Below are 23,008 nucleotides of genomic sequence, written 5' to 3' on the forward strand. Positions count from 1 at the left end.
GTCGTGCCCATCATGGAAAAAGGAAAAGGAAATAGTAACAATTAAAGTAAAGGAAAGCATTACTTTCAAGGAGGCACGCAGACGGGTATCCTACCTGGCCAAGAACACTTCTGCCTATGTGACGCGTCAGGGGGCAGTGACACAACAGCTTCCGGCGGCTGACCGTCCTACGCGCAGTAAGTCTGCAATGACGCCATCTGCCCTGCCCCCCCCCCCCCTCCCCACCCCTGCGGTTGCAGGTAGCGCTGCTGCGCCACCCCAGCAGAAGGGTTCATCGACCTCCGGGCATGTGGCCTCACAGGTCTCGTCCAACGTGTCGAGGCCTTCACGTCAAAGACAACGCTCGGAAGAGCGCGTGTCCAGCGCCTCGCAAGAGGCGATGGACACAACGACCAGCCAGACGGCGCCGTCAGCGCCTGAGCGGCGGCACTCTCGTGATCTCTCCAAAAAAGAGAAACCTTGCGTCACGACGCCTGGAAAGGGCCCGTGAGCTAATGTTCGTCTCTTAAACACACAGCAAAAAAAAACACGTTTATCATAATGAAAACACAAATAGTGCAATATAATGTTACAGGACTTCTTCATAACCTTGACGATATCAGAGAACTATACAAACTTAATAAAAAGTTGCTGTGTGTTAAAGAGATACATACGAAACCTATGAACACTAATTTTCTTCGTAAGTTACTTCATCTTCCGAAAGTACCGCGACCAGGCTCATGCCTTTGGCGATGTTGCAATAGTAGCCGGCAAGACTGTAGCTTGCCGACACGTCGCCCTTCAGACACACCTTAGGACAGTGTCAGTTCGGGCCATTCTTTTTAATAAATTAATCACTGCATCTTCTATTTATATACCCCCGAACCATCAACTCGAAAAAAACACGCTTTTGTAACTTCATTAGCCAGCTTCCCGAGCCTTGCATACTCGTGGGAGATTTTAATGCTCACAATACGATTTGGGGAGACTCATGATGTGACGCGAGAGGTCGATTCATAGAGAGCTTTGCAGTGAACACCGAAACATGCCTGTTCAGTAAAAATGAACTTACTTATTAAAATACGTTTCACAATTCTCATTCTTCTATATACCAATCTATTGGCTCGGCAGCTCTTATCCCTTACTTGGAGTGGAGTGTTAATCAAAAATCCTTACGGAAGTGACCATTTTCATGTAATTTTAAGCTTAATTGAACAACCTGAATGCCCTTCATATGCGCATCGGTAGAAGCTAGCTTCTTCCGACTGGGACTATTTAAAGTAATCAACCTACCTATCACGACATTTTATCATTGATTTTAGTAGTGATCACGTGGTAGCGTATTTTACCGCTTTTATAATCGAGGCAGCGAATAACTTCAATCTGCAATCAAGTGGTAGCGCATCCAAACAAAGAAAATCGTGTTCCGTGGTGGAATGATGAGTGCAAGGAGGTGCGGAAAAAACAAAATTAAGCGTGGGGCATACTGCACCGACCCCCAACTGCAGAAAATTTGATACAATTTACAAACATTAAACCACAGGGAAGGCGAATGCGACGGCAAGCTAAGAAGACAAGCTAGTAGAGGTTCTTGTTCGGCATTAACTGATACATAGGAGGCAAAAGTATGGACCGGGCTAAGGAGACTTAAGGGTCAATAAATCCATCCATTGCCCCTGGTTGATAAAGAAGGGAACAAGTTGGAAGACCAGGCCGACGTTCTCGGCGAACACTTCAAGCGCGTGTCTAGCTCCACTCACTATTCGGAGAACATTTTGAAACATAAAGCAATAGAATAACTTAAGGTACTGAATCGGAAATGTATCCCAAAAGATACTTATAACCGTCCTTTTACCATTGGCGAACTTAAAGCTTCCTTATCAGCATGTCAGAGCTCTGCACCGGGCCCCGATACAATCATGTACGATATGCTAAGCACCTGCACTCCGACACACAAATCACGCTACTCACAACTTTCAATGCTATCTGCTCTGCTGGGTATCTCCCATCTAGCTGGAAAGAAGCTATTGTGATCCCTGTTTTGAAGCACGGTAAAGATAGTTCATTGCTCACCAGCTACCGTCCTATAGCGCTTACGAGCTGCGTTTGTAAGCTATTCGAGAAAATGATCAATCGCCGTCTCGTACATTTCCTAGAGTCCAGCAAAATGCTTGACCCATTTCAATGTGGCTTTAGGGGAGGGCGATCTACAACCTTCCATCTCGTACGCATCGAAGCAAGCATTAGCGATGCTTTCGTACGTAAACAACCCTTCTTATCCGTGGAAAACACGGGGACGGCGGGGATGAGCAAAAGGAGAACAAGGTGAAAGCAAGAGCCAACATTTCAACAAGTGGACTTGTCATGAAGAAGGCAAGTCCACTTATCGAAACTTTGGCTCCTGCTTTCACCTTGTTCTCCCTTTTCTCGCCTTCTTATCCGTGTTTCTTGGCATAGAAAAGGCGTACGATACAACTTGGCGGTACGGAATCTTGCGCAACCTGTCGGCGCTGGGCATACGCGGTAACATCTTAAACATTATAGAAAGCTACCTAAACAACCGTACAACTTGGGTGAAAAAAGGTAATGAACTGTCGTGTACATTCACACAGGAAACTGGGGTACCCCAGGGTGGCGCACTCAATTGCACGCTCTTTGTCGTTAAGATGAACACGCTTCATACATCATTACCACCAGCTATTTTTTATTCCGTCTACGTCGACGACATACAAATAGGTTTCAAATCCTGTAACTTTACAGTGTGTGAAAAACAGGTACAGCAGGACCTAAACAAGGTGTCCAATTGGGCAGAAAAAAAATGAATTTATTGTCAATCCCCAGAAAAGTTATTGTGTTCTCTTTACAAGATAGGCCTGGTTCCAGATCCTTTTGTAGGACTGTGCGGACAACAAATACCTGTCAACAAAGAGCACAAATTTCTAAGTGTTATACTTGACTACAGGCTTACTTTCACCCCACACATAAAGTGTCGTAAAGTAAGATGTCTAAAAACAATGAACTTGCTAAAAATCGTATCGCATACAACAAGGGGTAGCGACAGGAAGTTTTTATTGAATCTTTACAAGAGCCTAATTCGATCACAATTGGACTATGGTGCCGTGGTATATCACTCTGCCGCCCAGAGCGCGCTAAAGATGTTAAACCCTGTCCGCCATCTAGGTATCCGCCTGGCCACTGGCGCATTTAGAACAAGCCCTGTCGAAAGTCTGTGCGTATAGTCAGATGAGTGGTCACTCCATTTTCAGAGCATACACCAGCTTCACCTATTTTCTGAAAGTGCACTCTAATAAGGGATATCTGTGTTGCACAACCATTAACGACTTCACGCGTTCTACAATTTTTCGTAATAGACCCTCTATGACAGTATACCTTTCTCACTCCGTGTGAGAACTCGGCGAAGAAATGGATGCCCCAATTCTCCAACATTACCTATAATGCCTCCAGCTAAGCTATTACCGCGCTGGGAATGACAGGTGATTGAATGTGACGTATCCTTTGTAGAGATCACAAAGCACGCTCCTGAGCTTGAAATAGCTATGCATTTCTGTGAATTTCAATCGAAGTACTCTTGCTCCGAATTCTACACTGACGCATCAAAGTCGCATGCTGGCGTGTCTTATGCGGCTGTTGGTCCCTCTTTCTCTGAATCAGGTGCATTGCACCCCCATACAGGTATCTTTACTTCAGAAGCCTATGCAGTACTGCCTGCGGTTAAACACATGAAGAAATTAAAGCTAGAGAAAGCAATAATATTCGCGGACTCGTTAAGTGTTGTAAAAGCACTTTGATTGAGCTTTACTTTTACTTGTGTAATAATTATTAATCTTGTAGACATGTGACAATACGCTGAGTTCCTGACCATAGATGCATCGAGGGTAATGTGCTAGCAGACGAAATGGTCACATCAATCACATCGCAAGCTATTAATTCTACCGCTACTATTCCTACCACAGATCTCAAGCTTCTTTTTTCGAACAAAACTGCGAAATTACTGGCAACCCTTGTGGGACATTGAAACAAATAATAAGCTCCCCTTGAGTAAGCCAAATGAGGTTTCTGGCCCTCTGTTCCAAAACACGAAGAACTGATGTCCTATTCTGTCGACTCAGTATAGGACACACATATGGCACTCACAGTTTTCTATTGACTGGCAATGAACCTCCCACCTGTGGTAAATGTGGTGAGAGGCTCACCGTCCTCCACGTCCTCGTGGAGTGTCGGGAAGCCGAAAGAGAGAGAAGAAAACATTTTCCTCTAGCATACCGCTCTTGTGTCCCTCTCCATCTTGCTATGTTTCTTGGTAAAGAATCCGTTTTTACCACCAAAGCTGTCCTAGGTTTCTTGAACGATGTGGTCTTGCATGTTAATAGCTAAATCGTATCCTAGCGTATCCTCTCTAGAGGATGCAGCTATGGTTGTAGTCCTTGTATAGTACACGACATCATGCCCTTGCCCTTCAAAGGCTCTGTTAAGGCAGTAGTGCTTTTTGGAATTTTGAGCCTGTGACCAATTTTACTACTTAATTATTTCACGATGAATATTTCGTGTACTTGGCACACTTCATAGTCATTGCCATAGTTTTATTACATGTAGCTCTTGCGCACTTTACAGCGACCGTCTTTTAGGCCCCTTTACAACCCTGTCACATCCATTCCTCGTAATTTATTGCTTCACTTTGAACTCATTACCATTGGCCTGGCGCTCTTTGGTCATACTTGGCCCTTGCGCCACAAAACATGTTATTCATAATCATAGAGGTGGAATCACCTTCCATATTTTTGTGGACAGCAATCATCAACATCATCATCACCACAATCATTGTCGTTGTGACCACCACCATTATCATGACAATCGCAATAATCATCGTTGTCTATGACAATCACCATAGTCAAAGCCATCGGTATTCACGTACCCAGCGGCCCCGGTGGCCCATACTCTAGTGCCAATACATACACAATGTCCCCGGTGCCAGTTATATTTAGACTGTACTATTTTCTGGATTGGTACATGAAACAGGCTAGGATATGATAGGAATAACTTTATTTACCATGCCGCCTACCGACGGTTGGCCAAGCGTCGACCCGGTGTTAAGGCTAAACGCCATGAGCGCGATTTTGTGCGCGACAGCGACAGCTTCGAGCGACGGGTCGGGCCATCGCTTGAACAGATCGCTCGGTCTTGTCGTGCGACCGCTCGGTTCTGCAAATCTAGAATTCGTCGCTCGTCGCCCGGAAGTGCTATGAGCGACTAGCCAATAGTAGGCAGCCGGAACGGGATGTACATTAGTGACGTACTACCGGTTTGCGCAGGTGCGCGCTTCTGAGTATACAAACGGAACGACCAAACTACCAAATTTTGATATGTAAACAAAATAAACCTATTGCAAGACCTTCAGAAATACTTTATGTTGCTTTGTACAGCCAAACAAATCAACTTAAATAATTATAGCAAGTGCCACGCCAGGTTTGGCTCTAACACGATCTCCTAATGCCGGCAACACTGGAGACCCGTCGCGCGAAGCGGTCGCTCGCTTGGAGTTTGACTTCTGGGCGGCGAGCGAACTCGACAGCCATCTCCATCGTGTCGCTTGTGGCTGTCACACAAAAAATCGCTTGCATGGGGTTTATACTTTATGCCCTACTCTGCACTATCCCAGTTCGTCCCGTTTGTAGTGGGTCGTGAGGCTTGTGCTTTTCGAGCGCACCCCGGGCCTGCTTGACAGCCGATAGTTGAATGTCCTTGTCTATAGGCTGCACTGCACTTTGAAGTTCGGGTTGGTATGTCCTGAAGGTAGCTTCGGTCGGGAACCTGGCGCAGTCCCACATGATGTGCCATTGGTCCGCCGGACCCACTGCACAAACACCGCACACACCACTTGGATAGAGTTCTGGGTGAAGCACGTGTAGTATTGCCGGGGCGAGGAGTGACCCGGTCTGTATCTGCCTTAGGATGACGGCCTTCTCCCGACTGAGTGCCGGGTGGGGAGGCGGCATTGTCCGTCGAGCTAAGCGGCAACACTTAGTAACTTCGCCATAACTGGTCACTCGGTCCTTGGTTTCGACCCACCTCCACGGAACGGTCACTCTCGGGGGCGCGGAGGGTAAGCGCTCGCGCCGCCGAATGCGCCGTCTCGTTGTGGTTCGGTGAGAAGGCACACTCGCCGGCGTGCGCCGGGAACCACTTGAAACGAATGGCGCTGCCGCGGTGTTTGAGCTGGAGCGAGCCTATGATGGCGGCCGGCGGCGCGCATACTCGCCCCTTGGCAAAGCTGCGCACGGTGTTCCTCGAGTCGCTGAGCACAATGCGACACTCGGCCCGGGAGATCGCCAGAGCGATGGCAACCTCCTCGGCCTCTGTGGCGTCCGTGCACCGCACGCTCGCTGCCGTCGTGCTGCCGGTAGCCGCCACCACGACTACCAACGACCACAGTCGCGAAGCCTTCCAGCTTGTATTCCGCTGCCCCACCTACCGAGCGTACTGGTCTTGGGCGTGCGCGATGCGCATGCGCGAAAAAAAAATAATAAAGAAGGAGAGGCGCGCGATTGGCTGCGCCAATAGTGATGCCGTTGCTCTGCGTCGCAGCGAGCGAGCGCGCAGCAGTTTTTCTCCGGCTCCAAAATGGGAAGGGCGCGCGTCAAACGTACTCATGAGGAGCAGGCAGCTTTCCGTCAGCAACGTCAGCTCGTCTGCAGCCGATGCTGCATCTAAACAGCCGATGCTGCAGCGCGGTCACAAGAACAGGCTTGGTGCAGGCGAGCGCAAGCCGCAACTGCGTACCGAGGATCCGGCAGCCTACTACCAAGCCGTCGTTTAATGAACCGTCGAGCTTCGCTGGTTAACCATCTGTATGGAGTGCTTGGGCACCGATTTTTTACTGAAATGGCCCGAGACGAGGCGAGACAAGACCCTACCTAGCTGCAAACTGCCTGTCATAAGCCAAAGAATGCTTTGCAACATCACTCACTTATTATTTTAAATAATTAGTACTTAGTTTGCTACGGCAGGCTATGAACTTGCTTTTCTGCCTAATAAGAAATTTGAATGATCAAAGTCAGCCCAGCATATAAGATACCATGAAGTAATGAAGAAGCAGCGCTGTGTCTGCATCTTCTCTGTCGTTCTGCATGCTCCATTTGCGCTATACCTCACGTTATGTAATACGAACTAGCTCACTAGTCAGTTCTTTTGAATACATGATGCGCTGAACTTAACTCAAGCGGTCCACGTTGGCACGCTAGTAAGCTTTTAGTAATGCAGTTGTAGCGCAAGGGCCCCGTCGACAGGATGAGAACTATGCACAACAGGCGCATGACCAGGCTCCTTACATCTAATTTTCCTGTGCCTTCGCGCTGAAGCCATACTGAATTCTGAAGCTCACCTTTTTTTTTATTGATATGATATAAGGAGATGTCGGCGCACAATTTAAGGCGCCGGCTACTCCTCATCTCTTGAGTGGTTTCGTTATTCATCGTACACAGTTCCAGATTACATATCAAATAGTCTTTTCACACAAGCACCAGGACTTATCACGCAACGGTTCCACAGGAAGACTATGACATAAAAAACACATGGTACATACAATATATAAGGTAAATGTCTCCGCACTTCTGTAGATGAAAGTCTCAAAAGTACAAACGATACTGTCACCTAATAACACATTGTCTAGTCAGCGGGTGGTACATACATCGTGTAAATGTATTATCACATACAGTCACAACAGAACAGTCAACATAACATAATTCACAAACAAATGCATATATACAGTGACACTGAAATGAAGGGAACGGTGAAAGTGCTAATAACGTCCAGCAATGCCGCTGTCTTCAAAAAAAGTCTTTAGTGCTTTTAAAGCACTCTTTTGCAAATCCGTTGTTGGCCAAGGGCCCAAAAGCTTCCTTAAACTGAATGGTCTGCGGTCTAATTTAATTAGCGCTGATTTAAGTCGACATCTTGGTGTGTCGTGATGTGGGCAATCTAGAAGGAGGTGATGTATATTTTCGTCTACAAATCCACAATCACATTCGGGGGTTTCCGCACGGCCAATTCTGTGTATAAGAAATGCTTTGTGTACGCAGTGCCTAGCCTTAATCGATGAATAAGGGTCTCCATAGTTAATATCTGGCACGTTGCTTTGTATAGAAGAAAAAATTAATCTGCGTAACAAATTTTGTATGACTTTGCTATTGCAGGAAAAGTTGCATCTTAATGAGACAAATGTGCTGCGAGCTGATCTGGCACGTTTTTTTTTTCTTTTGCATTGACAGGTGTGGCTCACAATCAGCGCTGTCACGCAGCGCTGCAAAGGCATGAGTGCCTCCAATTTTCTTTGTGCATTGCACTCAATTTACTTCGTCGCCTCACTGAACGACTTCTTGTTTAGGAAAGACCTGACGTTTTCTCAAGTGAGTGGCATTTACCGCTTCTGGGACTACCTAAACGTACACTATCGAGCAAACGTTTGGAGAGAAGAAAGCACAGCTCCGCAACGTGCAAGTGCTCTAAGTAAGCACGCCGGGGCTGCAAAGAAACAAAAAGAACTACGCAAATTCTGAGAATTCTCTACTAAAGCGTAAACACTGCTTGCTGCGCTGTGTCTTCGTTTTTGCTTAGTTTTGCTTACTTGCCTTTCCTAGCTTATGCGCGTCTACCCTGGCTATTCCGGTGGCAAAGCATGCTTGGGCTTCAGTAGACAATTTCACAAATTTTCTCGCCGCATTGAACCGCTTCAATGAAATCGTACCAATTGAGCCGGAATGCCAGGAACGAGCGCGCCTCGGCGGAGCACAGCGGTCGAAAGCCAGCTGCCGCAGTTTCGCCTAAGGCATTGCGTGAAGGGAGAGTGCATCGACGCGATAAGGAATTCAACAAGAGGGGGCGCACTCGGCGAACACTGGCAACGGGAAACACGTCAGGGCTAGTGTTAATCCCATCCGCTAGTGGGTGCGAGCATCGAAAAAAAAAGAATGTGAAATGAAGTTACAGACGTTTTATTTGTTTTTATTCATTCCCGCTAAAGCTAAACAGCTTTGCGCATAGCTGAGCTTATACTTTGCGACGTATTTTTCTTGCGTCACCTAGCAACAAGCTAAAGGCACGCCAGGTGCAACAGATACATGCGTCATGCACCAGAAAGGCCACCGAAGCCAGCGAGGACGGTTGCGCACGTGAAGTTCGCCTGTTCGGCGACCCATTTCTTTTGGATGTAGCGTGTTTGTTGGGCTCCAGGAGTATTCTTGCGTTCCTTCAGCGCTTCGAAATGGCACCACTGAACTTTTGGATTACAGCAAGGTAAGATATTTTGTTTGACAGTCTGCAACGCATTTCAAGCAGTTTTGGCTTTTGCGGCACGGAACGCAGTTAGCGAAAAACAGCTCGGCTGTCCTGGCGTAGTTCATTTGAGTTAATGACTCGTACTGGGAGATGTTTGCGACGCTTTCTGTGAGCCCCAACATTATTATAACTTATTTCGGTAGTTTTTCGGCACGCTCACCGCACCCGGCTTTGTGACGCAGTTTCGCGTGTACTGAATCTTACCGGGACAAGTTTTGGCGCTTTCTCTGACCCATAACATTATCGTAACTAGTTTCATTACTTTTTTGGGCTACTTCTTTGTGCACAGTGGCCGCGCCGGGCGTTGTGACGCAGTTATCGAAAAGGAGCTCGGCTGTGTGACGCACTCAGTTTCGCATGTTCTGTATCTTACTGGGGCAAGTTCATGCCGCATTCTCTGACCCCCAAAATTATTGTAATTAATTTCGTAACTTTGTTGGGATATTCTTGAGGCCCGCGCGCCGCGTCTGGGGTTGTGAAGCAGTTAACAAAAGAAAAGCAAGCCTGCCGTGGTGACAGTTAGTTTGGCGTGTACTGAATGTTACTGAGAAGTTTATGGCGCCCTTTCTACGGCGCCGCAACATGTATACTTTCTTTCGGTACTCACGCTTGTCGAAGACGCGACGAGTGTTTGCCAAGAGTGATAAGACTGGAGTGTGTTGGCTGCGCCGGCAGAGTGCGCAAAAGACAACGCCGAGGAGCTAAAGAAACCAAGAACTCGAAAATTCTGTCTTGTGAACGACTGAAAATAAATTTTAATTATGGGGTTTTACGTGCCAAAACCACTTTCTGATTATGAGGCACGCCGTAGTGCGGGACTCCGGAAATTTAGACCACCTGGGGTTCTTTAACGTGCACCTAAATCTAAGTACACGGGTGTTTTCGCATTTTGCCCCCACCGAAATCCGGTCGCCGTGGCCGGGATTCGATCCCGCGACCTAGTGCTCAGCAGCCTAACATTATAGCCACTGAGCAACCACGGCGGGTGAACGACTGAAAACAGGCTTTGCACCTACGCATTTCTCTTGAGCGTGAGTAAAAGGCATTCTGCGAACATCTAGCGTGGTCTGGCTGGGAGCAGTCTTGTGTCCACCTCTGTGTACGTAGCGTACTATCGCGTCGGCTGAGGCCATGGCAAGTTGTTTTGGAAACGCGAAGTCGCCCGTGCATTTGTGCATTAAAGTGCAGGAAGTAATGCCCAGGGATGGGGGAATGCTTGGAAATCAGATGTTTTATTCATATGTTATAGCACGATTTGGAATGAGTCCGGTATTTCCGATGCCATGTATGCAAAAGCTAATTGCTTTTGTTTGTAATGTCGCCCATTCATCAGTGTAGCACGTTTCCCTTTTACACGCAGTATTCCTATAAGGGTTAAATGCCAAAATAATACTTGCTTGTAATTTGTTTTTTTTTTCAGCTTATGCCGCCCGGCGGAGCTCGTACGGGAACAACTGCTGCTTACTTGGTGCCACCATGTTGGATCAACGCACACAAAGCCCAGAACGAGCCATTTGTATAAAGCAAAATAAAAATTTCCTCATTTACAAGGCGTCTTGAGTCTGCTTTATGAAATTGCACGTGACACAGATTCGATGGAGGCTTGTAAAAATCGTTCGCAATCGTTTTAAATAAATAAACGTTTCCGCACTATGACCGCGCGCGATTGAGCAGCAGCAGAAAAAGAAAGCGCTGAGTATAGCGCAGTCGGCGGCGCGCGTGCCAGCTGGCGTTCAAAACGCGTGTGCCCAAAACCGAAACCGGAAGTTAATGCCTTCCGCTTGGGGCGCTACAGTCAATTCGGCCACTGGGCTCTATAGACAAGAACGGCACCGAGAGCGGCGCTGCTGCGCCGGCGTTGAGAGCGCCGCATGCGGAGCAAAATTCTATTAGCCGGTGGTACCCCTCTCCCATCTCTCGTTCGCGCCGCCTTGATTGCCTCCTGCACTGCGCGTGTTTGGGCACGTTTCGCGCCGCGCGCGGTGTGTGCGCGTGGACATTTCCTTCGAAGGGCGGTGTACAGTCTCTCTCACATTTAGGGGAAAACTCGAAGCGCAGCAGCTCGCGCAGATGCTCGAGGAGCGGGATCTTGAACGGCGTCGTCTGCTACGGCGGCGCACACTGGCCGCATTGTCGAGAAACGTTCTACTGTCAGGTGCAGGGCGCTGATCACATCGTTACTGCGTGAAAGGAGCCGGTATTCCTTGCTAAGCGTTGCGCGACGCCCACTGATACGCCTCGAATGTAAGTTCATCGCTGCACGGCAGTCATAGACGACGTACTGATTCCATACATTCTTGACGGCCCGTTTCTGGAAGGCGACTATATATTCTAACGCGATAGGACGCCGATCCACACTGCTCGTGCTGTGCAAGAACTGCTAGAAGAGCGCGCAGTCACTCTCTTGGAGCGGCCGCCTCAATCCCCGGGCGCCAACATCATTTAAAATGTCTGGGGCTCGTTGAAAGTATCGCTGGCGCAACATCCCTTCTATCAGTCGCCCGAGGATAGGCTTCGATCCACCATCGTCAGTGACTGAGACGTGCAGCGAATGAACACATCCCTGATCAAGTCATTCTACACTTCACTGCCTTCCAGGATGAGCGCTGTCATCGCTGCCGCTGGGGACATGACGAGATACTAACTGAAGTTCCGAGCGTGACGTGTCCAATTCCCCACCGGCAGGCAGGGTCTGTCTGGTGTAGCGAATGATTATCGAGAAAAATCACTTCCAGCTCATTGTCTGAACCTAAAACGTTCATTTAATCGTGTCCGTTTGTTTCACCGTGTTCGACTCCCATTGTTGAGTGCTTTGTTTTCCTTTCGAGTAAAACAAAGACTGAGCACGTTGCGCGCACATCTTGGTGCGTTTTGTCGCTGCTCATTACGGTAGCACACACAGTGAAGAAATATACGTGCACACGCTCAGTACTCCGGCCCTTCGAAATTACAAATGAACCATGTTGTCAAAAGAAGTTTGTGGAACTCCATTAGCGCCAATGAAGGATCAGAGTGTGGCGACGCACAACGTTTAGTAAAGAACATCAGCTCAGTTCCCGCAGTACCGATGAAATCGGTGCACTGCCCCTGACAGTACCACGCTTCCCGAAAATGCGGCCAGCGCGCGCCGCCGTAGCAGACGACGCAGATCACGACACCGCCCCTCAAGCGTGTGCGCCTGCTCGAGCTGCTGCCGCCGCACGACTCCATTGCTTGCCGCATCGCGATGCAATACGTTCCGAGTTTTCCCCTTAGTGTGAAACAAACTGCACACGCTATATTTGCCTTTAAGAAGATCGGTACGCTTGACGATTATTTTTATGGCTGCAATGCGGCGAAAGGGCAGCGTCTGCTTAACCATGTAAGGGACGCTGAGCAGGTAATTGGAAACGACATCGTATGTGCCGCCGGAAAAATCGTCAGCACATACGATGCGGCACATACATACGGCACCTACGAGCTAAAGTCATTTTTGCAGTTTCTCACATTATGTTTGCTACAAATCCGTGTTGTCTCTGATGGCGACAACGGACTTCTATCGACACTGTGCGGAAATAAACAAGATATATCGCTGCATAGCACAAGTACGACATGCGCACACAACTTTAACTAGTACGTCCCCTACAATATGGAATAGAGGCAGCAATGTAGACAGCTTGGTCATTTTTTAACAGTACTCAAGAGACGGAAGTTGAAAGTATTAATAATCATTCCTGCTTCAGCAATGCCGGTGCGACCAAGACGCGGGTGTGTATCGTCCAGTAACCCGATCGATCGGTGCAGTGGTGAAGCGGGAATGAACTCCGGTCATGTTCAATGCATCATGCACATATTCAATTTCTCGGCACGCGTGAACTTCGGCCACTGCTAGCGCATACAACAGACGTGGTTTCCATTCTTAGACAGCGCACACACAAACGAAACACGAGAAAGAAGACAGGACAAGCACTCGTTGAACTTAAAGTTTTTGTATGAATAAAAGGATTATGTACCGAGTAATTATTAATTTCACGTGGGTTAGATATAGAAACCGTCATACACTCAGGAGTGATCAATAAACGATCTCGCTTCGTTTGCCAGATGTTTACTTCGCTCGGCGCACCGCAGTAATCCATGTCTGTCGTCTGCTTCTTTCGTACCATTTTCTTGTGAATCGGTATAATTTCACTGGTGGCATCAACCTTCTCATGTTTACATTGCTGTCGTGACAGTTAACAACACAATAATAATTTCCGGTCATCCGAAGAGGCGCCGTCGCAAACAAGAGACGTTTCGCGCGCAGCGCGAACTGAACGCGGGCGCGACCGCGAAGGGAAGCGGCGATGGAAACCTACACCTTCTCGCGTGCAGCGCGCGCTCAGCCTGGCCTCCTCTGGCTCAGCGCGAGCGAAGGGAACCCGCGGAAGCAAACCCCCGGGGGATTGGGAACCGTGCCGCCAGGGGAGAAACGAGCGCTGGCGTCTCGGGCGAAACTTGGCGTGCGCTCGTCTATTGGAGTGGCAGCTTTTGTTGGTGATGCCATGTAACCCTCGCGGTCACTCGCGAAAGCCTGCATTATGCGCGCGTTCCTTGTCCACACAAGCTCTCGCCTGCGCTCTGACTGTGCCTCGGTAAGGCCCAGTAAAAACGCGCCAAGCGTCTCCACCCGCTCGCTTGCCCGCGAGGTGTTCAGATGGCCCACCCTCAAATTTTGCTGGCCTACCTCCAGATTTCAGCTTGGCCTATGCCCTATTTTAAATTGGCCCTTCCCCAAATTTAGATTGACTTATTCCCAAATTTAGGTTGGCCCGCCCCCAAATTTCAAGTTGGCTCACCCGAAATTTTCGTGCCACTGCTCGCGCATTCGTCGTCGTCGTCTTCCACAGGTGGCTGGCTCTATCTTGAAAGCTATCGTCTTACGTGAAGGAAGGATGGACGGACAGTTTTCCGGTAGGCAACCATAGAAATGCTTCAGCATTTAAAAATTCGCAGCAGTTCGTTGCCAATGGTTGGCTTGCAAGTGCGCAAGACGCCCTCGGAATTAAGGATAGCGGCTGCGAAGAGGAAAACAAGCGTTGTCAGGCATTCGTTCGTTCACTTCGCTGTGTTTTATTTTTCTTTACCAACAAGGCTCTAAGTAGTGATCAGTAATTTTGCGCATTTATATAATATTACTGACAGTTTATCGCATCTCAAATTGCGATAACAGAACATGGCATGTTTGTCACTGCAGGTAATTGGAAGTGATCACAGTAATCGAGAGTACTATAAGTATATCGTAAGTAGAGATCCGTAGAGAGAGAGAGATGCAAAGGAGAGAAATGCAGGGGAGGTTAACCAGAGTTAAAGCCTCCGGTTTGCTACCCTGCACTAGGCGAAGAGGTCCGTAAAGAACTTTTACTATGATGGCTGTATATGGCTCGGTCAAACGAGCATGATAGCAAAGAAAGCACTGAAACTCGATAGACACAGACGTCTCAGTTATGTCGCGTGCCCCATAGCGTTAGTGCGCAATTGATAATGACGTATTACTGAATGTACATCATTTCTGTAAGAATAACATCGAGAGATAAACAGAAGAAAAAGGAAATGTTAGGAGGTTGGGCCAGAATAAAAAATCCGACTTGCTACCCTACAATGGGGAAGGGGGGATAAAGAGATACGAAAAGAAAGAGAGGGAGAATTTAATGAAAGCTTGTGTATTTGACATCACAGGGATACATTAACAAAGTTGCCCATCACTCTGTTTATTCTACTTGACGCCCTCATAAACGATAAGAGCAGAAGAAATAAATGCAGCCATCAAAAAGTTTCGGTGACTGACATGCTGGCTGCCGAAGAATGTTTTCACATTGTAAATTCCGAAGTTAGTGTGCTGTCAATGCGTAAATAACAGGCTTAGGTTTTGGGTCGATGGTGCTGCTACCTGATGCAAACTGCTTGCTTTGCACACTCTTACGTATAGCATTTACGGTTTCGTAAATACATAGTGCTTGTAGGATTGTGGTGTGTATTTCTGGTCCCGAGTTACACAGTTCATGTTTATATTATTTTGTTTTATTGCTTGAGTTTAGGCGAGACCAATCATGAATTTGAGGCCCCAAAATCCTACTACAAGCAGTCCGCAGTATTTTGTATTCTTTCTGCATTTCATATGCAAGAGAATAAGAAAACTTAGGCCTTACCTTCTAGGTTAAATTTAACTGAATTCTGGGGCTTTACGGGGCAAGAAAACAACGATTTTATCATTAGGCACGCCGAAGTGATGGACTCCGGAATAATTTTCAGGGGTTCTTTAACTTGCACATAAACCTAAGTACGCGGCTGTTTTCGCATTTTGCCGTCATCTACGGACATTTCTTACGGCCATTGAATCCAATGGGTTCACCAACACCATCACATCTCCAACGAGAATCATGGTCCCTTCGTCAAGCATTATTGACTTGTTTATTGTTAACATAGATATCATGGTAAAGTCTTCGGGTACAGTGTCTTGTGATCTAAACGATCATTGACCTATTTTTATTACAATAGACAAGCGTCAACCTGCACCAGTTCGAGGCAGACCAGTAACCTTTCGGGCAATTACTAATACCAAACTGCAATCACTCAGGCGACTGATTAGTGAGACATTATGGACACAGTGTCTAAACTATTGTTCAATGGATTAGGCTTATAATGCGTTCATTTATAAATTTAAAGTACTTCATTAAGGTTTCTATTAAAAATGAGACAATCACCCCAAAAAACAAAGAAACCATGGATTTCAACTAGCCTTTAGGGATGATTAAAAAAAAAAAAAACGCCTGTATACCACAGCTTCCTGGTAACCGGAAATCCTAATGATTACGTTGTGTTTAAGCAGTTTAACAATAAATTAAATAATGATTTGCGCGAAGCCAAGCGTGACCATCACTCTGAAATTTTCGCTGGAAGTAAACATAATGCAAAGTTAATTCGGCGTACAATAAATGAGGTAATTAGTAATAGAAATGTATCGAATGGCATTGGCGGATTGATTATTGACGGGTCACCAAAATCAAGCGTACTATTAGCCGATTGCTTCAACAATTCTTCACCAAGCAAGCAACATCAAAATATAACGAAGATACGTGTTCTGTTATTTCAAGTAAAACAACCAGCTCAGTGTTTCTTAGCCCAACAGATCCATCAGAAGTTTCTACCATTGTTATGTCTTTAAGAAATAATTGCAGCTCTGATGTAGAAGGCCTCACAACTAAACCAGTAAAGTTTGTTGCTGACTTTCTTGCACTACCTCTGTGTTATATCACTACCCTTTCACTAGAATCATGTGTTGTCCCTGCAAGAATGAAACGGGATGAGGTTAGAGTCATATTCAAGTAAGGCTCGAAAAACGTCATGAGTAATTATCGCCCCACCTCTATTCTACCCCTTTTTTCGAAAGTGATATAAAAATTCTGCTCTAACGTTTGCAGAACTTCTTTGATAGTAATCAGTTAATATCACAATCTCAATTCGGCTTCCGTGAAGGTTTTTCTACACAATCAGCTTTATTAGTGCAAAAATAAATCATTTCACAGAATGTTGAAAACAAACTCTTAACATAATTAAGGATTCTTTGTGGATTTTAGTTAGGCTTTCGATTGTCTAGACCATAACATTCTCTTACATAAGGTAAATAAGGATGGAGTCAGGGGAAGGACACTTCAAATTTTTAGTTCATATGTTAAAGACCGTGAACAAATAGTGAACAGTGACGGTTTTTGTTCATCCAAACGTTATATGAAATGCGGTGCCCCTCAGGGCAACATATTAGGTCCTTTTCTTCTCGATGTCTGCATAAACGATGTGGTAACAATTTCGACGGAAGCTGATTTTGTAATTTATGCCTACGACGCCTCGATATTTTTCTCCGGTCTTTCGGCTATAGAAATAATTTAACAAGCAAACAATACCCTAAACGGCCTTTTAAATTGGTCTAAACTAAACAATCTCAAAATAAGTACAACTAAGTTAAAAGCTGTTCTCCGCTCTATAAAGCGTCACATAGTAGCTAACTTAACCGTTAACCTAAGTAATAATATTATTGAGGTCGTCAGCCGCCACAAAACACTGGGGGTTGTATTTGATGAGCACTTTCGATGGACTGAGCACACTAATTACGTAGTTCTCAGTTTATCAAAAGCTGTTGGAGCACTTTCCCGGTGTCGTGGCATTATTTCAGTACACATTAAAAAACAGATATATGTTTCATGATTTCAATCACACATTGCCTATTATCATCTTGTTTGGTGCACGGCATCACCGACTATCATTAATAGAATTGTGAGCCTGCAAAAGAAAGCAATTCCTATCGTTGCAGACGAATAGTACTGTGCACACTCCAAACCGTTTTTAATCGGTTAAAAACTCTGCCCGTCAATGTGATACTACCGCACATCATTGTTTCTTTATTCACCACTAAAGCCACGCTTCGTATTAACTTCCTTATCACAATATCAGCACTCAAAGAACGCGTACCGGCAGACAACACTCGACAATTAGAAAAGTGATGTCTTCCCAAAACTCGAACAAATTACGGTCAACAAATTTTAAAATGTGTGTAATACCTTACACCCTGAACGTTAATACGACCTTAATTGCTGGCCCTTCAGTCAATAAACGTGTTTTAATGGAACACTTTTTAGACATAATTGCTTAATCGGTAGCAGATGTATATCATGTAGTTGACATTCGGCGTTGTGCGTTGTTTTGTGTATGTATATGTCAATTTATTTTTACTCATTCTTCACAGCTTGGTGCGAGCGGTTTCTTTCTTTTTTGCGTTGTTTCTCGTCGTTGTTTCTTTGTTCTCGTACGGGTGTTCGACGTACACTGCTGTTTGGCCGCTGTTGCCACTGCCTGTAGGGCCCCGGGCCTCGTCAAGCTGATCAATGAGCAGCTTTTTGTGTGGGATCCATTTCTCCTTGAGGAAAATAAAGACTGTTTCTGATTCTGATTTTGGTCTAAAGGCGGCAGCCGTTGCCAAGTTTGATACCCGCGTTTTGATGTTTTACAGCGAAGCTATATATGGCTAGCCAATTCGTTCGTCCGTCTATCGCCTGTACGCCGAAAACTCCTCCAGCGCTATCCCATGCGCAACCCCATGCGCATGCACGAAAAAAGACAGAGAAAGAGAGGCGCGCGATTGGCTGCGCCAGAAGTGACGTCGTTGCTCTCCATCGCAGCCAAGTGCGCGCACAGCAGTTTCTCTCCGGCTCCGAAATGTGTCGGCCACGCATCATACGTACTCTTGAGGAGCAGGCAGCTTTCGATCAGGAACGCCGCGAGCAGAACCGGGAACGAGCTCGTCTACGCCGTGCCGATGCTGCAGCCCGGGTACAAGAACAGGCTCGTGCAGCCGAGCGCAAGCAGCAGCTGCGCCACGAAGATCTGGCAGCCTATCAAGCCTTCATTTATTGAACCGTCGGTATTAACCCGCTGATAAACGCTGGTGGATAAACGCTGGATAAACGCTGGAAACTATTTACTAAGGTAATATAATCAGGAACACCTTAGACTTCTGTCAAGCAAAAGGCCAGGCAGGATTCCGTAAAGGCTACTCAACAATAGATCATATTCACACTATCAATCAGGTGATAGACAAATGTGCGGAATATAACCAACCCTTATATATAGCTTTCATTGATTACGAGAAAGCATTTGATTCTGTCGAAACCTCAGCAGTCATGGAGGCATTACGGAATCAGGGTGTAGACGAGCCGTATGTAAAAATACTGAAAGATATCTATAGTGGCTCCACAGCCACCGTAGTCCTCCATAAAGAAAGCAACAAAATCCCAATAAAGAGAGGCGTCAGGCAGGGAGATATGATCTCTCCAATGCTATTCACAGCGTGTTTACAGGAGGTATTCAGAGACCTGGATTGGGAAGAAATGGGGATAAAAGTTAATGGAGAATACCTTAGTAACTTGCGATTCGCTGATGATATTGCCTTGCTTAGTAACTCAGGGGACCAACTGCAATGCATGCTCACTGACCTGGAGAGGCAAAGCAGAAGAGTGGGTCTAAAAATTAATTTACAGAAAACTAAAGTAATGTTTAACAGTCTCGGAAGAGAACAGCAATTTACAATAGGCAGCGAGGCACTGGAAATGGTAAGGGAATACATCTACTTAGGGCAGGTAGTCACTGTGGATCCGGATCATGAGACGGAAATAATCAGACGAATAAGAATGGGCTGGGGTGCGTTTGGCCGGCATTCTCAGATCATGAACAGCAGGCTGTCATTATCCTTCAAGAGAAAAGTGTATAATAGCTGTGTCTTACCAGTACTCACCTACGGGGCAGAAACCTGGAGGCTTACGAAAAGGGTTCTACTCAAATTGAGGACGACGCAATGAACTATGGAAAGAAGAATGATAGGTGTAACGTTAAGGGATAAGAAAAGAGCAGATTGGGTGAGGGAACAAACGCGAGTTAATGACACCTTAGTTGAAATCAAGAAAAAGAAATGGGCATGGGCAGGACATGTAATGAGGAGGGAAGATAACCGATGGTCATTAAGGGTTACGGACTGGATTCCAAGGGAAGGGAAGCGTAGCAGGGGGTGGCAGAAAGTTAGGTGGGCGGATGAGATTAAGAAGTTTACAGGGACGGCATGGCCACAATTAGTACATGACCGGGGTTGTTGGAGAAATATGGGAGGGGCCTTTGCCCTGCAGTGGGCGTAACCGGTCTGATGATGATGAAGCGCTGGTGCGGCACGTTTCAGCTTTGCTGGATAACCATTTTTACGCAGTGTTTCGGCGGGGATTTCTAAAAGCAGGCAATTCCGAAGTTTTTTTTTTAACTGTGCCAATGTATTATGCACGTCGAAAAAACTAAAATAAACGTTGACATTTCGTGCAATTTCTTCTTTCGCTTTATTATACTTGCCGCTCTTTGGCAATTTTGGTAAATAAAGTGTGAGAAGCAATAAACTTGGATTCTGCTGCCTACAGTCGGCAGAATATTGCTTTCGCTTTTAAGTGCAGCACATATTCAAACTCTATAGCGATTGAGTGATGAGAGCATTTTTGCGTTTCACATGTACACGTGAAAGTACTACGCAATTATATATAGTGAAAGGGAAGTTGTCCTCCACTAAAGCTAGCTTTTAAGACTGAATCATTCTTCTGTTAGCTTCTGTTAAGTTCTTCTGTTAAAGTGAGTACGCTTTGTTAAGAAGGAACACAACTATATTGACACGCCTACTTGTTTACATCTCTCGGCTGACTATTTTTCAGCGGCTAACGAATGTTAATCCTTGTCGCTCACGGCAGAACGCACCTGCATGTAAGGGAAGTTTCTCGGGTGTTGTCGGTGGTTCTATCCGTTGTCTGTTGTGACCAACCTTGTGTAATCTGCTTGTAAGCGCGACGAGAGTTGTGCAGTACTTTCTGGAAGACACGCAGGCATCAGCGATTACTCTGGATCCTCTGACAACTCATGTATAATGGTCGACGCGCTTCACCAGCTGATCAGATCTTCCACGATCGCCGACTGTGTTCGCCGCTATCATTGTGCTTTGAATGTCTCTTGCTTTTAGGGTCACTAGCTCACCCAACAAAAAGTTAATTTCGTTTTTTACAGTTGTGTTACATCCCAATATTTATCCAATGTCGCAACGTTACAATATTTATCCCTATTTCTGCAGTGCCACTTTCTGCAAAACTTTTTAAATAAGAATATGTGGTTTTACGGGCCAAAACACGATTTGATTACGAGGTACGCCTTAGTGGGAGACTTCTGAATAATGTGGACCACCAGAGGTTCTATAACGTGCACCATGATCTAAGCACACTGATCTCTTCGCATTCGCCCCCATCGAAATGCGTCCACCGTGGCCGCGATAAAAAAAAAAAAGGCTATTAATCCATCTCTTCTTCCAGGAAGCTGTCTACAGTAGACCGGATGAGCTGTCGTTGGCGACCACGTCGCGCTTACTGCTAATGGTTGCCGCAATGGGGAGCTTCTTGTGCACATTTTTCCGAAGGAGTCCCGTCTACGAAAAGGATGAAATTGAGGTGAGAGCGCACGTGTATTCATTTCTAACAGCTAGCAGTAAAAAAAGTAGAGGGAAATTCTCAACATTACTGCTAAGTTCCATATTACGAGCACACGAATGTCAATACAGCAGTGCTAAATACACTGAACTTGAGAAACAACTATCAGCGAGGAAGAAGCAATGAAGTACATCATCGCAGCTTCTTGGAGTCGCTTGCAACATGCAGCTAAGCCTTAGCATATTGCGCATTTACAACGGCAGCGCATATGCGCCGAAATCCACAGTATTCTGCAGTAGCGATGCCAGGTTGGCACCAATTTTACGCTTGTCAGCACACGCGACAGCATTCGCGTGCATTACTCCTACGTCCTACGTCGAATGCTACTGTAAGAGCAGCGGTGGCCGGCACGTAGGTGGCGCTCTCAAAATGTGGCCGTCCTATTACTGTGACAGTAATAGAGCAGCAGCTCCCAGGTTCATTTTATGCGGACGACATCGTGTTCCTAGCTAACAAGCAAAGTGATTTGCAATGTCTGGATAATATCTGTGGGCAGGAAGGCAGCAATCTAGGTTTGAACTTTAGTGTTAGAAAATCAGGTGTTATGATATTCAATGAAAACAGTGAACAGAGAGTGGAGATACAGGACCAGGAAATACCTCGGGTAACAGAAAATAAATATCTTGGTATGTGGATAAACGAAGGCAATAGATATATGGCAACGCAGGAAAAAACAATAACAGTGAAGGGGAAGAGAAATGCAGCCATAATGAAGCACATAGCGCTATGGGAATACAATAGGTGCGAGGTCCTCCGAGGTATGTGGAAAGATGTAATGGTTCCAGGACTAACTTTTGGAAATGCGGTTGTTTGCTTTAAATCAGGGGTACAATCAGGACTCGACGGGAACCAAAGGTCAGTGGGTCGCCTCGCATTAGGCGCTCACGGGAATACTACAAATGAAGCTGTGCAGGGTGATATGCGCTGGACTAGTTTTGAAATGAGGGAAGCTCGCAGTAAAATTGAGCATGAAGAACGGCTGAGGAATATGGAAGAAAGTAAATGGGCGAAGAGAGTGTTCAGGTATCTGTACAGGAAAAACATTGATTCACAGTGGAGGAAAAGGACTAGGAAGCTTACCAGCAAGTATGCGGCCTGTAGGGTGGGCAACACAGCGACAAAGAAGATCAAGCGGAAAGTCAGAGAGGCTGAAATAATCTAATGGCTGGCGGCAATGGAAAAGAAACTTGCCATGAGTGACTACTTAAGAGGAAAAAACGAAATCACGAAAGAAACAATTTATGAAAGCTCAATGGGAAGCTCATTACTTTTCGAAGCGAGATCGGGATGCCTTAGATCACGCACCTATAAAGCGAGATACAAGACGGAAGAAGAAACATGTGCTTGCTGCGGTAAAACTAGGGAGACTATGGAGCTTGTTTTATTGGAATGTGAAGACGTCTACCCAGTGGTCGATTTAGGCGCCACTGGCCTCCTTGAAGTACTTGGGTTCAACGAGAGCAGTGGAAAAGTAAACATGTCCGCAGTAGGCATTAGTAAGAGGCGATTTGAGGATTGGTGGAAGAAAAGTAGGGAAACTACAAAAAACGGAGAAGTACAAAAGCACAGTTCGAAATAGGGGATCAGAAAATTTGGGTGGGGTAGTTCAT

At 46.1% G+C, this 23,008-nt stretch overlaps 1 protein-coding gene across 1 annotated transcript in view; it reads left to right on the top strand.

Annotated features, from left to right (window-relative positions):
- Window positions 1–23,008, top strand: part of LOC135905872 (uncharacterized) — a 31,775-nt gene that overhangs the window by 7,979 nt on the left and 788 nt on the right. Inside the window, exons 4-5 of the mRNA XM_065436987.2 lie at window positions 8,265–8,402; window positions 21,225–21,359. Coding sequence (XP_065293059.2) covers window positions 8,265–8,402; window positions 21,225–21,359 — 273 coding nt within the window. The remainder of the gene's footprint in view (window positions 1–8,264; window positions 8,403–21,224; window positions 21,360–23,008) is intronic.

This window comes from Dermacentor albipictus, chromosome 8, assembly GCF_038994185.2.
Source record: "Dermacentor albipictus isolate Rhodes 1998 colony chromosome 8, USDA_Dalb.pri_finalv2, whole genome shotgun sequence".
Taxonomy (NCBI): Eukaryota; Metazoa; Arthropoda; class Arachnida; order Ixodida; family Ixodidae; genus Dermacentor; species Dermacentor albipictus.